The sequence below is a fragment of the Canis lupus genome, chromosome 3 (genome assembly GCF_048164855.1).
Source record: "Canis lupus baileyi chromosome 3, mCanLup2.hap1, whole genome shotgun sequence".
NCBI classification, from domain to species: Eukaryota; Metazoa; Chordata; class Mammalia; order Carnivora; family Canidae; genus Canis; species Canis lupus.
The window spans coordinates 44,487,844-44,506,528 of NC_132840.1; the positions used below are offsets into that span (position 1 = coordinate 44,487,844).

The 18,685-nt window shown below is 36.0% G+C and overlaps 1 protein-coding gene across 3 annotated transcripts in view; it reads left to right on the forward strand.

The window, feature by feature from the left end:
• Window positions 1-18,685, forward strand: part of PDE4B (phosphodiesterase 4B) — a 541,893-nt gene that overhangs the window by 107,655 nt on the left and 415,553 nt on the right. For 2 of the 3 annotated variants that reach the window (XM_072820651.1, XM_072820652.1), the window contains exon 3: window positions 4,250-4,488. The exons of the other annotated variant lie outside the window; for it this stretch is intronic. In XM_072820651.1, coding sequence (XP_072676752.1) covers window positions 4,250-4,488 — 239 coding nt within the window. The remainder of the gene's footprint in view (window positions 1-4,249; window positions 4,489-18,685) is intronic. 3 annotated transcript variants of the gene reach the window in all.

Here is an 18,685-nt window from a genome sequence, read left to right on the forward strand (position 1 = left end):
AGTAAGATTTCACCCTTAAGTCAGGAAGATTTGATCATATATCCCTTTATTTTAATTCAGCATTTATTAAGTGATTTAAATATTCACTTAGTATTAATTTAGCACCTGTGTTCTTCCAAATGCTGGTTAGGTTCTAGAAATTCAGTAGCACAGTGTTCTTGTCCCTTTGAAGCTTATATTCCAGAGAAGAGGTGGAAAAAATCAATAGAAAATTATAAAATAACCATAACTATGATGAAATATATACAGAAAAATGAAGTTGGTCAGTGGACAAAGAATGCTTGAATGGTAAGAATATAGAGTGTTTATGGAGGGATAATGTGAGGAAATGACATATAGACAGAACATATGGGCAGTGAGGAAGTGAGCCCTCTGAAAATCAGAGGGAAGAGTCTTTCTTTCTTTCTTTCTTTCTTTCTTTCTTTCTTTCTTTCTTTCTTTCTTTCTTTCCTTCCTTCCTTCCTTCCTTCCTTCCTTCCTTCCTTCCTTCCTTCCTTTCTTTCTTTCTTTCTTTCTTTCTTTCTTTCTTTCTTTCTTTTTCTTTCTAGAAGAATATTTCTGGTAGGGGAAGGACTTCTGCAAAGACTTTTACTGCATGTAAGACACTGTGTTCAGCTCTGACAGAATAAGCTGTGACTTATGAATAACTGTGACTACTGTGTTTATATACAGTTATTTGTTGTACACAAATACCTTTAATGGGAGAATTAATATGATGAATGACATTGGAACAGTATATATTAAGCTTTGCATCTGGGAGCTAAGTCCCTGAAGTCAGGAGTAAATTAGTACTATTCAGGTACTGAACATAGCAATTAATTATAATTCTAGGGATTTATTATTTATTTGTTTATTAAAAATTGTATTTATCCATTCATGAGAGACACAAAAAGAGAGAGGCAGAGACATAGGCAGAGGGAGAAGCAGACTCCATGCAGGGAGCCTGATGTGGGACTCTATCCCAGAACTCCAGGATCACACCCTGAACCAAAGGCAGATGCTCATCCACTGAGCCACCCAGGTGTCCCATAACTCTAGGGATTACAGGATAACTTAAAGAGGTGGGACTTGCTGGTTTGGGGAGGAGTTGAAAAGGGGAAAATGGCTAAAGAGAGTCAGAAAGAAGAACCAGGAAATATGTGTATGGGAGACACACACACACACACACACACAGAGGGACCGATTTTATATGTAAAATATATTACTTACCTCTGGGCAAACTACTCATAATAGATGTCGATTGCCTATGATAAAACTATGTTTTTCAAAGGCAAAATTACTTTTATTATTGTCTCATGGAACCTCATGACATATTTAGTCTTCCTAGTAACCCTAGTGTCACTTGATGCTTTCCATAATTTCCATTTCCAGTTTTATAAGGTTTGAAAAGCTCTGGCTTATGGTCCAGATTGAATTGTACCCAAGCACACTAGATGTCCTTGGAAATATCCAAACACATTTCCTTACCAGGAGTTTAGTCAGAATCCAATAGTTGGAGCAAGCTCGAAAAAGGGCTGGGATATACTTAACCAAGGCAACATAAAACAACAGCAGTGGCAACAAAGTCATAACTACTTAGGCACTGCTATGCCTCAACTGTGCATTTAAGTGGTCCTACTTGGATTAGTTTTAATTTGGAGCTAGGACAGAGTACCCCTGGTATCTCCTTCCCTTCCTCCCTGCAGAGTTTTCCCACTTAGGTGCAGGGTTTCACACTAGCTTCTCTTTTGTGATAACCTTTTGGAGTTATATTGGCAAAAATATTGATTTTTTAAATAGCTATCCAGGAGCATGAGGATAATCCCAAACTGGGTTATTTCCCTTGGGATTATAGAGATATTGGGTGAATTTGGGGCAGTATAATACATTTTAAAATTTGCGATTTCTAGAAGTAACATTCAAATTAATGTTCATTTTCCCCAGATCTTTAATCTGATGAGTGGGTAGTCAGCCAGAATCAGGCTAGTTAAAATAGGACTATAAGTCTAAGATCTCAAATTCAGTAATTGAGAATTGACTGAATTAGGTTGTTCCCTTGAGGATGCTAGTGATTTGGGGGGAATGCTGTACAGATATGAGTATGAGAGAGTTTGAGATAATTATGAAAAGCTCCACATGGGTTAATGAGTATTTGTAATATAATATTAATGTTTCCAGTATTTAACTTAATTTCTAAAAAGCCACCCCATTATGTTCTTTTGTGACAATGCACTTTCACATTAACTGGGATCTTTTTAAAAATTTATTTATTCATGAGAGACACAGAGAGAGAGACAGAGACACAGGCAGAGGGAGAAGCAGGCTCCATGCAGGGAGTGTGGGACTCTATTCTGGGACTGGATCCTGGGACTCCAGGATCACGCCCTGGGCCGAAGGAAGGCACCAAATGGCTTAGCCACCCAGGCGTCCCTACTGGGATCTTTAAAACAAGTTCTTTTAACTCAAAGAATGACTTCGGATTTGTAATTTAAGCCTGTTGACAAATCAGTGTGGGAGATATTTTGTGGTAGGTGGGACTTTGTTACCTTTCAAACAGCAAATGTCGAATAAGTACCCATTTAGTTCATTTATGACAATTAAACCTAGTTGATAATACTTCATTTTTCTAAAAGAGAAAAATATCCAATAACTTTATTAAGGAGTCTATACTGGTTGGTGGTTTAGCTAAATGATATCCTTATTTCTGTTCTCTGGTACAAAGTCTCTTGCATAGGTAAAGTATATACTCATGACTTGCTTTCCAGATAACCAGTACTTTCTTTATATGAATATTTAGAACAGTCTGACTTATAGTCATGAATTCTGGCTTTTAATTGTTTTTGAATCTCTTCAGCAAGACTTTGTGTATTCTGTTTTATTAATGTGATGGTATCCCATTTCATGTAAAAAGAGTGGGGCCCCTGAAAATTGTCAGGCCTATTCATACCCAAATTTCCTTCATCAAAATGTCTTGTGTGGATCAGAGAAGCATAATCACTAGAATAGAGGTTTCTTTGAGCATAGATACTATGCTTTCTTTTGCTGTTGTATCCTTCTTAAATAGCACAGTGCAAAACTATAATAGATGGGCAACAAATATTTGTTGCATGAACCCAGGTAGACCTTGAAACTTGAATTGTTCTTGTATAAACTAGGATAGGAATACGTGGAGTGGGCGATAGAGAACTTCTGTTGTTTAAACCTTTGGAGGTCTATTCCCAGGTTCTTCTAAATCTATTCTGAAAGGCTAGCAGGAAGGCCGTGTCTTTTTAGGGCCACAGAATGACTTTCAGGTGAGGCACCTTGGTCTGGTGACAGGACTTCCATTATTCCATATTAAGATAAGAATAGAATAGAGGGTGACAGTTAAATTTTTTTAACTCCAAGTTGCTATCCGTGGGTATTTGCCGTGCTATGACATTTTCTGTCTTTGAGCTGGTATGAATGGTACATAGACAGTGGTTCATTTGGGGCTCCCTCTCCCAGCAGTTCCAGGAACCACAGTCACTAAGAGATACAGGAAGAATGAATAACTCTTATCAGTGGTTATAAAACAATGTCTTTATCTTCTAACAAGTAGTTCATTCATGTCAGCATTAGGGTATGTACTGAACACATGCAGTTCAGTTCAGGGTTGGATAAAGTGTGCTCTTCTTTTTCTGAGCTCTTATAGAATTTTACCAACAACAAAAAGAGAGAGAGAGAGAGAGAGGGAAAAAAAACTTCAACTCTTCAACTCTGAGGAGGTCTTTTATGGGAACAGATAGTCAGTTACCCATAATTATCAACATCTTTCTGTCCTAAGATAGAAAATATTTTTGTTTTAAAACACTGAACAAGAGAGTATATGCCTTAACTAATACAGTTTTTTCCCATGTTGCAGAATGGTAACAATGATTTCCAAAATATATGTTCAATTATAAGCTTTCATTTTGCAAGTTAAAAAAAAAGGAAGAGAAGAAAGAAAGAGAAAGAAGATAGAAAATTCTCTAACTCACATGCTATCATTAGTAGCCTATAACTGGGATCCTAAAACTAACCAAGAATATGCAACTGATATGTTTAATCCAAAAGTTGAGACTTAGCCACCCTGCCCACTTCTTGTTTTCTCTCAAGGTTTTGTCAGTGTTAGATTCTGATTGTGAAGATCAGGACTTTATGACTGATGACTTGATCATTTGGATTCTTATTTCACTCCACTGTACATCATTTTAAACATTTGAATTTCATTTTCTTTTTCTTCTTTTTTCTTTCTCTGTGGTCCCTCCAGAATGTTAAAGATTATTTGGAATGTAGCTTGAGTAAATCCTATAGTTCTTCTAGTAACACACTTGGGATTGACCTCTGGAGAGGGAGAAGGTGTTGCTCAGGAAACTTACAGCTACCGCCACTGGCCCAAAGACAGAGTGAGAGAGCAAGGACTCCTGAGGGAGATGGCATTTCCAGACCCACTACGCTGCCTTTGATGACACTTCCAAGCATCGCTATTACAACCGTAAGCCAGGAGTGGTGAGTAGTCTTGCAATTAATGTCAAGTCTAAATTTTATTTTCTGATTATTCCAACATAATTTCCTGTTACTAAAATGTTAGTTGTTTGTGGAATAACTAAGGCTATTGACATTTTGAGAATTTGTTTTCCTTTGGGTAGCAAGATGAGGCCTTTTCAACAGTGAAAATATTTTCAACCTGTTAAGATTGGAAGGAGCCTATTGAGGGAGGAATGAAATACATTTTTATTAATGTCAAGGGAAAACAAAATTACTGCCTATGATCTGCTGTTTTTAAAACTATTTGGTGTGCATCAATATGTTTCCATTTAGAAAAGCACAATTGTGTCAGAGTACCTAAAGGAATTATATATGTATATATGACAGGAGATATTCTTATTGCTCTGCTCTACATATAATTATAGCTTCTTTTTATTATAATACCACTTTACTAATCTCAGTTTGTGATTATGTATGAAATAAATTTTTCATTATAAATCAAAAAAGGAATGAAAATTATACCATGAGAGATGCTTGGATTGTTTTTGCAAAATCTGTATTTGTAAAAAGAGGCTTTTTAAATCTAGGGTTGAGAAGTAAATCAAGTACACATAATCTTATAATTGTGGTTAAAACTGTGCCCTGATGCTGCTTCAAATGTGTGTTTTATCATATATTTAATAATTAGCATTTTATTTTTTTCTCTATGCAATTCTTAAATATTTTCCAAGAATAGCCTGCTTACATAACATGAAGTTTTATCATTAAAATGAAAGATATTTTCTTTATATTTTGTATAGTTTTAGATTGTAAAATTATGGTGCACCTTTTGTTTAAATCATTTATTAAGTAGAAGGACTAAACATATTCAGTCATTAAAATCTGATTTTTATGGTACCCTTTCCACATGCTGAACTCTGCAGTGCTGATGAGTAGCTCAATATATATCCATTGAATAATGCAGGGCATTTTTTAATTGTTGCTTATCAAATACACTCAGAATTAGGTCACTGAGACTACAGCTATCCCAGTTATTGGCATGAAATGGTTCATCAGACAGTGTGTATGTGATAGAGAAGCGTGATAACACATTGTCGGGAGAATGGGTTAAAAATTTGAGAAGCACTGATTTACCATCTTCTGTTGAACTGAATTAACATTCGAATAGTCATAGCCAATCATTGAGAACTAAAATGGGCATATCACTCCCAGATTGCTTACTCAATTGCATAGCTTCTGTAATTTATCTTGGTTATGCTTCTGCAGAATTGCAGATTTGGAGTTGTAAAGAATTCCACAGATTTATTTTTCAGCAAATTGGCTCTGGTACAGTTGTACCAGTTGTTACAATATTGAAATGCTTTCATACCAGTTGGTAAATGTATGCTTTCCTGAGTTCTCTGATTGCCCTTTCCATCATCCCAGACTCTTTTCCCAGAAGTAAATTCCTCACAAGCCAGCAGCTAAAGAGGTGATGACCAGCACAGCGGGGTCTGGTTTTGGCAGGGGTTGATGATGTACTTTTTAGAATAACAATCTGGATATAATGTATCTTGCAAATTTTGAGTTTATTTATTTCAGGGACACCTTGAGAGTTGTTGAATTGTCCTTCACAAAGAAGTCGCAAATCCCGACTGACATTTGGGACATGTTTGTCTCTCTCTCTATTGAGTATATTAATCTGTACAGAGACAGTAATAATACCTCATAGGCTATTGTGATGATTAAATATGGTAATCTCTATAAGGTACCTATCTTAGTAAAAAGCACATTAGGTTATCAACAAATGTTAGTTTCTCTCCTCTTGAACATTATCCAGCGAAGGCTTTTGAAAACTAGTAAACCATGTCTCAACTATTAGTGGCCTCATGCTGGGTGTCCTGTAGTTTAGATTGAAATGGAGGATTTAGCCATTATCCAGAGAGTTTATGTTGTGTAATCGGTAATACTACATATTAGTAGTTCAGTCATAACATGTCTTTCATTTCAATTACCTGGATACTTTTTAGTATATGAGAAAATATCAGTCATTGACTCTAAATTTAGTTTTAAATATAAATAACTGAAAGCATTTATATATATTCCTTAAAAATGCTGTCACTGGAATATTGGTAGTTACAGACTGATAAAATTGCTGGCTGAGGAATCTGATTGAAAGACATTTGATTAGAAGTGAGGAAGTAGAGTTCCACCTATCATTATTGCCATCAACTTGATACAAATTCACAAATGTAAGAGATACAGCCTATGACCATATGAGAGAAAGAATTATACTGACCACTTAAAGCACTGAGAATATGGAATCAATCTCGTCTAAATAGTGAGCAAACTTTCTGTGAAAGGCCAGATAATAAATATGTTTGGCTTTGTGGGCTTTGAGTCTCTGTCACAATGATTCAACCCTGCTGTGGTAGTGTGAAAATTGCCATAGATAATGCATAATGAATAAAAGTAGCCATGTCCCAGTAACATTTTATTTACACGTACAGGTAGTGGGCTAGATTTGGCCCACCAATCAGTTTGGTGACTCCTGATCTAGACTGAAAAAGATCTCTAGGCTATAACACCCAGTTACAACTGGGTGAAACTGATCTTGAGCTTCTGGTTGGTGTGGTAAATGTGCCATAGGTATAGGGCTGTGTGCTAGAGATCAGATTTTTAAAGCAAATGAAGAACTTTGAGTGAGTGCAAATGAAAGGTGGTGCCCAGTATATAGAAAGATCAGTTTCTTGCCATGTGTACCTCTTCCTAGGGTTACTCATAACATGGCAATTTACTTTTTCTAGAGCAAGCACTTTGAGAGAGAGTGACAGACCAATAGAGGGTTAGATAGAAGTCAAAATATTTTTACAGCTTAATCATGGCATCTCGTCACTTTTACATATTATATTCATTAGGTCTAGTCCATACACAAGGGGAGGGATTGTACAAGGGCAGGAACACAAGTGGGTGGGCATCATTGAAGATCAATTTAAAGGAAAAAAAAAAGATCAATTTAAAGTCTGCTTACCATATTGCAGATATTTTCAAACATTTAAAAATTTATTGGAATACAGTAAAAATAATTATTTTGCCTCTTTGCTCATTTAGATATGTGAAATTTCCATAGATCTTTTTTCTAGTATTGCTATTTTCTGATGGTTCTTTTTCATACTTAAAAAAAAAAACCTTTTTATTAAAGTATACCCACATACAGAAATGATATACATAAGGGTACACCTTGATAAAACTCAACACAACCACATAATTAGCACCCAAATCAAGACACTGAATTTCACTAGCACCCCACAAGTCAGCTTTTTTCTAGTCACTAACTTCTAACAACAATGATCAGTAATGTTTTGTCTTCATATAAATGACACGGCACAATATATACTTAGATGGGTCTGGCTTTCTTTCCCTCAGCATTAGATTCATGAAATGTGCTTAATTTGTTTTTTTATTGTGTGCTGCTCATTGTCATTGAAACATTATTTGTAAGCAAATTTATTTTTTTTATTTATTTGCTTATTTTATTTAAATTCAGTTTGCCAACATATAGTATAACACCTGTGGTCATCTCATCATGTAGGCAAGTTTAAAGCCTAAAGTTTAAAGAAGAAGGTGTGTTTAGTTACAGAGAATTTGTTTTTGATTCTATCAGGTTTGTAGAGTCACTGGGACATTTCTAGAGTGATTTGAGTTTTGTTTTTTGTTTTTTCAAACATCCAGGCTGATGGTCACAACCTATTAAGGACATTCCCCCTCTGCTCTTCTATTTTGTTTTGTTTTTTTCCTTTCTCTTTTACATCGACTCTGAGCAAATACCCCTATGAAGTCCTAGTTTAATTTGGGAGGACTTTCCTTTTGGACTTCCCACCACGGCATGTCTGAGCTTTGATTGCAGTTCCTCTTGACTCACAAGGCCATCAAACTAATGTTCACATTTATTCACTGTGACAAATGTCCTCAGGGCAAATCAGCATTGGTGTTTATCATATAGCTCTGGTGAGACACTTCTCTTTAGATTTTGGCTTGTCAGTTCCTTACTAACTGGTCACTTTGGTGATATTAAGGAGGTAAAGAGATACTTAACCTTTTTAAAGCAAAGGGTTAGTTGAAATAATCTAGTTCACTATTAGCAGAAACACTTCATAGCTATATGTAATGGATTTCTTAGACTCCTTCATCCCACATTTGTTTCATCTGTGAAATTTCCTTCAGTGCATTTTTTAATAGAAGATTTTTTTCATATTACTGAAGGTTATGCTCCAAGAGAGCTAATGTGGCCCCATTTCTTTGATTTAGGCTCTGAAGACAGTCTTTGCTTAAGTTAGGATTCTCCAGAGAAACACAAGCAAAAAGATATCCAAAGGATATATATGAGATTTATTATAGAAATTGGCTCAGGCAATTATGGAGACCAAAAAGTCCCATAATATGTCATCTGCAAGCTGGAGAACTAGGAAAGCCAGTAGTATAATTCAGTCTAAGTCCAAAGGTCTGAGGAAAGGAGAATTGATGTTATAAGTTCCAGTAGAAATCTAAAAGTTCAAGAATGGGGGGAAGAGGTGTGATGGTGTAAGTTCCAGTTTCAATCTAAAGGCCTAAGAACCAAAAGCACTGATGTCCAAGGGCAGGAGGAAATGGATGTTCCAAGCAAGGAACAAATTTGCCCTTCCTTTACCTTTTTGTTTTATTCAGTCCCTCAAATGTGTGGACAGTGCCACCTGCATTGGTGAGAGTGACCTTTATTCAGTCTCCCAATTCAAATGATAATCATTTCCAGAAAAAGCCTCATAGGCACATCCAGAAATATGCTTTACCAGCTTTCTCAGCATTCCTTAGTCCAGTCAAATGGACACATAATATTAACCATCATGTCTTAGAATCTGAATATTCTTGACTTTGAGTAATAATATTTCTTATTTTCTGTAAGAGACATTAATGCTGCTACTGTTTCATGTCCCTTTCATGAAAGACCATCTGAGTTTGTAATACTCTAATCTGATATTTTAGTATCTTCTTTCCTTTAGTATGTATATATTGGGATTATTTTTTTAAATTTTCTCTTTATTAGTTGATCTCTTTGTTATTTAATATACTCCTAAGTCATTGAGTTCTGGATTTGATAAAAGGATCCATTGTAGAAACAAATTTTCATCTACCTGCATCTTTCCAGAGTGGTTGATTCTACTCATGAGATTTTTTTCCCCATCCGGGTCCAGACTATATTACTATACAATTTGGCTCTTTTATAATATGCCTCTTCTTTCCTTTGCTTTTCTCTCAAGTCTTAGTTTCTTTTTTTTTTTTTTTTTTTGAATGGGGGTTAGAGAATCCAGAGAGTCACAGCTGAGATCTGCCTCCTTGGAGCAGAAGCCGCTGGAGTCATACATTAGTGGGGAAACTTAAATGGTAGTTACAAGGGAATCCTTGTATGAAGGCTGTGGACTGTTAAGAGAATGAGAAATTCATGGGGGTTGCATTGTTAGGGAGCTTTACTTCCTGTAACCCCAACTGTTTCTCATGGTAAAGAACTTTGAAAGGCCCTCTTTTGGCTCTGGCACAGGGAGAGGAAAAGTAACCACTGTGAAATATGCCTACACTGTTCTCCAAAACATCCTATTCTTCAAGGGAAATTACTTTACTGGAACCACATCCCACCTAGGGGGAGGACTTTCTCCAATCCCAGACCCTTTAGACTGCCTGTTTTAAGTATGGGAGGAGAAAGCTAAGAAGCACTTGTGACATAGTTCCACTAAAAGAGTGATGTGTGTAGAATCAAAAAATTATGGAGTAATTCTTCTCTCCAATCCCTTTCCACCACAGCAACATTCCTTCAAGATAATAAGAGTGAATTACAGCTTAAAAAGACTTTACCTAAGGAAGAGTTTGTAGGGAAGCTCATAGAAGATAAAGGAACCAAAAGAAAGACACTAGAGGAATTGGAAGTCTCTAGCACTAATGGTTACAGCAAACATTGAACACAGCCCAAACCCTAACCAGATCAAGACCAAACTTCACATTAAAGGCCTGCTTCCTTCAATTTCTATTAACTGATATGTCATGCTTGGCTTTTAATGACAAGAACAAAATTACAAAATATGCTAAAAGCATGAAAAAACAATTCGAAGGCATAATGCAAGAATCAGAATGAGACTCAGATATGACACATATATTAGAATGATCAGAAAGGGGATTTAAAGTGACTGTTAGAGGGGTGCCTGGGTGGCTCAGTTGGTTATATGTCCAACTCTTGATTTCGGCTTGGGTCATGATCTTAGGGTAGTGAGATCAAGCCCTGTGTCAGGCTCTGTGCTGAGCATAGAACCTTCTTAAGATTCTTTCTTTCTCCTCTCTCTCTGCCCCTCTGCCCTTCTCTTTCTCTATCCCTCTTTCTAAAAACTAAACAAACAAACAAATAAATAAATGTGACTGTTGGGTATATTAAGGGCTGTAGTGGAAAAAGTAAACAACAATCAAGAGGTCAATAGTATAAAGCAGAGAAATGGAAACTTTAAGACAAATCAAAAAGAAATGCTGGAAATAAAGATCTCTATAACAGAAATGGAGAATGCCTTAAATGAGCCAATTAGTAGAGTGGATAAGGCTGAGGTAAGAATTACTGAGCTTGAAAACAAAAAGTTTGCAAACTGAAATGTAAAGAGAAAAACAAAAACAATAAAACAGCTCTACCAAAACCATACAAACAACAGAACATCCAAAAATCTGAGAGAATTTTCAGAGGTGTCACATAAGTATATGAGAAGTGGAATATGAGAAGTGGAGAGATAATGGAAGAGATATAAATATGTAAGTAATATTGAGAATTTTCCAAAATTGATGACAGATACTCAATAATATATTTAAGAAGGTTAGAGAATGTCAAGAAGGATAAATACTCAAAAATCTATACCTGGGCAATATCATATTCAAACTACTGAAAACCCAAAACAAAGATGAAATCTTGAAAGAAGCCAAAGAATGAAAAAAATGTATATAGAGAGAAACAAAGATAAGCAAGAAGCAAACTTTGTTACAAAATTATGAAAAGAAGAAGAGAGTGGAGTAAATTGTCTAAGACTTTGAAAGAAAACCTTCACTAACCTAGAATGCTATAACCAGCAAAATTATCCTTCAGAAGTGAAGAAGAAATGAGGATTTTTTTTCATACAAACAAAGCCTAAGGGAATTTATTGTCAACCTTCCTGTCCCAAAAGAAATGATAATAGTTCTTTGGTGAGAGGGAAAAATATAGGGCATAAACTTGGATCTCTATAAAACAAGGAAGAGTGTAAGAGAAGAAATAAATGAAGATAAAATAACATTAATCTTAAAAATATTTTATTTATTTATTTTGAGAGGGGGAGTGGGAGAGAGAGAGAGCATGTGTGAGCACAAGCAGGGAGAGGGTTGAGGGAGAGGGAGAAGCAGACTCCCTGCTGAGCATGTACCCAGATGCAGGGCTTGATCCCAGGACCCCAAGATTGTGACCTGAGCTGAAGTCAGAGGCTTGACCAACTGAGCTAACCAAGTACCCCAACATTAATTATTTTTTACTAATCTTTTTTTTATTATACTAATCTTAACTATATAAAACATGAGAGGAATAAGAATGTGTCGGGGGATGATTATATATGGATAAGTGAAACAAATGACAGAAATGCCATAATGGACAGGAGGGAGTAATTGGGGCTATTTTGTTTTAAAGTACCTGCCCTACACAGTGAGGCAGATTTGGATTATTTTGAAATGTATGTTGAAAACTCTATAGAAATTACTACATTAAAAAATAAGTACAATTGATATGCAGAGAGAGGAGAAACATAGAATCATAGAAAATGCTCATTTAAAACCAGAGAAGGCAGAAAAAGGGGAGGAGAACAAATAATAAAAGCCATGAATAAAAAAAAAGCAATAAATATCAATATCACCATTTCAGCAAATGACAAAACAAACAAGCAGAAAAATCATTATGGATATATTTGACTTAAGCAGTACTACCAATTAGCTTGGTTTAATGAAAATTTTGTAGAATATTCCATCCAAAAACAGAATTCTCATTCTTCATAAGCTTGTGTTGAATGTTCATCAACATACATTGACTCTGAGCTATAACATACACTTTAACAAATTTAAAAGAATAAAAGTCATACAAAGAATGTTTTCAGACCATAATGGAATTAAACAAGAAAGCAGTAACAGGTAGATAGCTGGAAAAAAAACCCCAAAATTTGGAGATTAGATAACACAATTCTAAATATCAGACAGATCAAAGAGAAATTTCAAGAGAAAATTAAAAATATTTTGAATAAGTGAAAATAAAAACATAATTTATCATAGTTTGTGGGATGTAGTAAAAGCAGTGTTTAGAGGGAAATTTATAGCATTTGTATATATTTGACAAGAATAGAGATAAAATCAGTCACAGGAAACTAGAAAGAAAAGGAACAATTTTAGACTAAAGCAAGCAGAAGAAAATCAATAATAAAAATTAGAGCAGAAATCAATGCAACTGAAAACCAGAAAACAATAGAGGACATCAGAAGGACAAAAAAAAATGGTTCTTTGAAAAGATCAATAAATGCATTGATAAACCTCTCTTCAGGCTAACCCAGAAAAATAAGAAAACACACAAATAACCACTTTTAGAAATGAGAGGTCATCACTATTAATCCCATGGAGATTGAAAGAATAATAAATACCATGAATAACTCTATTCCTACATATTGAAAATTTAGATAAAATGGACTAATTCCTTGAAAGACACAAAGTACTAAAATGCACTGAGGGAAAATAAATAACATGAATAGGCCTTTGTTCATTAAAGACATTGATTAGAACATTCATAACCTAGTAAAAAAGAGAGCTCCAGGCCTAAATGGTTTTATTGATGAATTTTGCCAGACAATGAAGGAAGAAATGATACCAAATCTCTACAATCTATTCCAGAAAATGAACTAATTCGATGAGGCCAGCATTTCCCTAATAACTAAACCAAAAACATTATAAGAATGCAAAAATATAGGGATGCGTGGGAGACTCAGTAGTTGAGCTTCTGCCTTCAGCTCAAGGGATGACCCTAGAGTCCCGGGGTCCCAGGATAGAGTCCTGCATCAGGTTCCCTTTAGGGAGCCTACATCTCCCTCTGCCTGTGTCTTTGCCTTTCTCTCTGTGTCTCTCGTGAGTAAATAAATAAAAAATCTTAAATTACAGACTAGTATCTCCCTTGAACAGAGATACAGAAATCCTCAAAAAAAATTAGCAAATAAAATTGTGCAACATACACGAAGAAATAAATAAATTGGGATTTATTCCAGATATGCAACACTGGTTTACCATTTGAAAGTAAATCAATGCAAGCTACCACACCAACAAAGAAGAACAATCATGCATTTTTCTCATTTGATGCAGGAAAAGCATTTGGCAATATCTAATATTCATTCATGGTAAAAACGTGTAGTAAACTGGAAATAAAGGGAAACATCCTCATCTCAAAGATTTCAGCCTATTGCTAACATATTTTATAGTAAGAAGCTAGATGCTTTCTGTCTAAGGTCAGGACCAAACTAAGAATATCCTATCTGACCAGTCTTATTCAAAACTGTACTAGAAATCCTAGCAAGTGCGATAAGACAAAAAAAAAACAATACAAAACAACAACAAAAAAGGAATGAAGGTAAACAGTTTGGAAAGGAAGAAATAAAACAATTTTATTTTCAGATGACATGATTGTCTATGCAGAAAATCCCAAGAAATCTATGAAAACAAAACAAAACAAAACAACATCAAAAATTCTTCTTTTTATATGTATATTTTTTATTGGAGTTCGATTTGCCAACATATAGTATCAAACCCTGCGCTCATCCTGCCAAGTGCCCACCTCAGTGCGCATCAGCCAGTCACCCTGTCCCCCCACCCACCTCCCTTCCACTACCCTTCGTTCATTTCCCAGAGTTAGGAGTCTCTCATGTTCTGTCACCCTCTCTGATTTTTCCCACTCATTTTCTCTCCCTTCCCTATAATCCCTTTCACTATTTTTTTTAAAGATTTTATTTATTTATTCATGAGACACACACACACACACAGAGAGAGAGAGAGAGAGAGGCAGAGACACAGGCAGAGGGAGAAGCAGGCTCCATACAGGGAGCCCGACGTGGGACTTGATTGTTTCACTATTTTTTATATTCCCCATATGAGTGAAACCATATAATGTTTGTCCTTCTCCTATTGACTTACTTCACTCAGCGTAATACTCTCCAGCTCTATTCACGTCAAAGCAAATGGTGGGTATTCATCGTTTCTAATGGCTGAGTAATATTCCACTGTATGCATAGATACAGCTTCTTTATCCATTCATCTTTTGATGGACACTGAGGCTCCTTGCAAGGTTTGGTTATTGTGGACATTGCTGCTAGAAACATTGGGGTGCAGATGTATTGGCTTTTGACTGCATCTGTATCTTTGGGGTAAATTCCCAGCAGTGCAATTGCTGGGTTGTAGGGCAGATCTATTTTTAACTCTTTGAGGAACCTCCACACAGTTTTCCAGAGTGGCTGTACCAGTTCCCACTCCCACCAACAGTGCAAGAGGGTTCCCCCTTCTCCACATCCTCTCCAACATTTGTTGTTTCCTGTCTTGTTAATTTTCCCCATTCTCACTGGTATGAGGTGGTATCTCATTGTGGTTTTGATTTGTATTTCCTTGATGGCCAGTGATGCGGAGCATTTTCTCATGTGCTTGTTGGCCATGTCTATGTCTTCCTCTGTGAGATTTCTGTTCATGTCTTTTGCCCATTTCATGATTGGATTGTTTGTTTCTTTGCTGTTGAGCTTAACAAGTTCTTTATAGATCTTGGATACTAGCCCTTTATCTTATAGGTCATTTGCAAATATCTTCTCCCATTCTGTAGGTTGTCTTTGAGTTTTGTTGACTGTTTCTTGTGCTGTGCAGAAGCTTTTTAACTTGATTAAGTCCCAATAATTCATTTTTGCTTTTGTTTCCCTTACCTTCATAGATGTATTTTGTAAGAAGTTGCTGTGACCGAGTTCAAAAAGGGTGTTGCCTGTGCTCTTTAGGATTTTGATGGATTCTTGTCTCACATTTAGATTTTTCATCCATTTTGAGTTTATTTTTGTGTATGGTGTAACAGAATGGTCTAGTTTCATTCTTCTGCATGTGGCTGTCCAATTTTCCCAGCACGGTTTATTGAAGAGACTGTCCTTTTCCCAGTGGATAGTCCTTCCTGCTTTGTCGAATATTAGTTAACATAGAGTTGAGGGCCCATTTCTGGGTTCTCTGTTCTGTTCCATTGATCTCTGTGTTTGTTTTTGTGCCAGTACCACACTGTCTTGATGACCACAGCTTTGTAGTACAACCTGAAATCCAGCATTGTGATGCCCCTGGCTCTCGTTTTCTTTTTCAATATTCCCCTGGCTGTTCAGGGTCTTTTCTGATTCCACACAAATCTTAAGATGATTTGTTCCAACTCTCTGAAGAAAGTCCATGGTATTTATATAGGGATTCCACTGAATGTGTAAATTGCCCTGGGTAGCATTGATATTTTCACAATATTAATTCTTCCAATCCATGAGCTTGGAATGTTTTTCATCTCTTTGTGTCTTCCTCAATTTCTTTCAGAAGTGTTCTGTAGTTTTTAAGGTATAGATCCTTTACCACTTTGGTTAGGTTTATTCCTAGGTATCTTATGCTTTTGGGTGCAATTGTAAATGGGATTGACTCCTTAATTTCTCTTTCTTCAGTCTCATTGTTAGTGTATAGAAATGCTACTGATTTCTGGGCATTGATTTTGTACCCTGCCACGCTGCCGAATTGCTGTATGAGTTCTAGCAATCTTGGGGTGGAGTCTTGGGTTTTCTAAGTACAGTATCATGTCATCTACAAAGAAGGAGAGATGACTTCTTCTTTGCCAATTTGAATTTTATTTCTTTTTGTTGCCTGATTGCTGAGGCTAGGACTTCTAGTACTATGCTGAATAGCAGTGGTGAGAGTGGACATCCCTGTCTTGTTCCTGATCTTAGGGGAAAGGCTCCCAGTATTTCCCCATTGAGAATGATATTTGCTATGGGCTTTTCATACATGGCTTTGAAGATGCTGAGGAATGTTCCCTCTATCCCTACACTCTGAAGAGTTTTGATCAGGAATGTATGCTATATTTTGTCAAATGCTTTCTCTGCATCTATTGAGAGGGTCATATGGATCTTGTTTTTTCTCTTGTTGATATGATCTATCACATTGATTGCTTTATGAGTGCTGAACCAGCCTTGCATCCAGGGGATAAATCCCACTTGGTCATGGTGAATAATCTTCTTACTGTACTGTTGGATCCTATTGGCTAATATCTTGTTGAGAATTTTTGCATCTGTGTTCATCAGGGATATTGGTCTATAATTCTCCTTTTTGGTGGGGTCTTTGTTTGGTTTTGGAATTAAGGTGATGCTGGCCTCATAGAATGAGTTTGGAAGTATTTCATCTCTTTCTATCTTTCTGAACAGCTTTAGTAGAATAGGTATGGTTTCTTCTTTAAACATTTGATAGAATTCCCCTGGGAAGCCATCTGGCCCTGTACTTTTGTGTCTTGGGAGGTTTTTGATAACTGCTTCAATTTCCTCCCTGGTTATTGGCCTGTTCAGGTTTTCTGTTTCTTCCAGTTCCAGTTTTGGGAGTTTGTGGTTTTCCAGAAATGCGTCCATTTCTTCTAGATTGCCTCATTTATTGGTGTATAGCTGCTCATAATATGTTTTTTAAATTGTTTGTATTTCCTTGGGATTAGTCTGATCTCTCCTTTTTCATTCATGATTTTATTAATTTTAGTCTTTTCTCTTTTGTTTTTAATAAGGCTAACTAATGGTTTATCTGTCTTATTAATTCCTTCAAAGAACCAACTCCTGGTTTTGTTGATCTTTTCTACAGTTCTTCTGGTCTCTATTTCATTGAGTTCTGCTCGAATCTTTATTACTCTCTTCTTCTCTTGGTATAGGTTTTTTTTTTTTTTTTTTTTTTTAATCTCACCAGTTTTATATTTGCTGTTGCCCACAGCAATCCCATCACTCTTGGTATAGGTTTTATTTGCTGTTCTTTCTCCAGTTCCTTTAGGTGCAAGTTTAGTTTGTGTATTGGAGTTCTTTCCAATTTTTTGAGGGATGCTTGTATTGAGATGCATTTCCCTCTTAGGACTGCTTTTGCTGTATTTCAAAGATTTTGAATGGTTGTATCTTCTTTCTCATTAGTTTCCATGAATCTTTTTAATTCTTCTCTAATTTCCTGGTTGACCCTTTCATCTTTTAGTAGGATGGTCTTTAACCTCCACATGTTTGTTTCTTCCAAATTTCTTCTTGTGATTGAGTTCAAGTTTCAAAGCATTATGGTCTGAAAATATGGAGGGGAAAATCCCAATCTTTTGGTATCGGTTGAGACCTGATTTGTGACCCAGTATGTGGTCTATTCTGGAGAAAGTTCTATGTGCACTTGAGAAGAATGTGTATTCAGTTGCATTTGGATGTAAAGTTCTGTAAATATCTGTGAAATCCATCTGGTCCAGTGTTTCATTTAAAGCTCTTGTTTCTTTGGAGATGTTGTGCTTAGAGGATTTGTCATTTGCAGAAAGTGCAGTGTTGAAGTCTCCTACTATTAGTGTATTATTATCTAAGTATGTCTTTACTTTGGTTATTAATTGATTGATATATTGGCAGCTCCCACATTAGGGGCATAAATATTCATGATTGTTAGGTCCTTTTGTTGGATAGGTCCTTTAAATATGATATAGTGTCCCTCTTCATCTCTTACTACAGTCTTTGGGATAAGCTTTAATTTATCTGATATGAGGATTGCTACCCCAGCTTTCTTTTGAGGACCATTTGAATGGTAAATGGCTCTCCAAACTTTCATTTTCAGGCTAGTGAAAATGAAACCTAAGGACACCTCATTTTCAGGAGGTGTCCTTAGGTCTAAAATGAGTCTCTTGTAGACAGCAAATAGTTGGGTCTTGCTTTTTTATCCAGTCTGAAATCCTGTGTCTGTTGATGGGATCATTTAGCCCATTCACATTAAGAGTAACTATTGAAATATATGAATTTAGTGTCATCGTAATACATAATCAGTCCTGTTTTTGTCGATTATTTCTTTGGACTTCCTCTTTCTTTTATAGGGTCCCTTAAAATTTCTTACAGAGTTTGTTTGGTAGTCACATATTCTTTCAGTTTCTGCCTATCTTGGA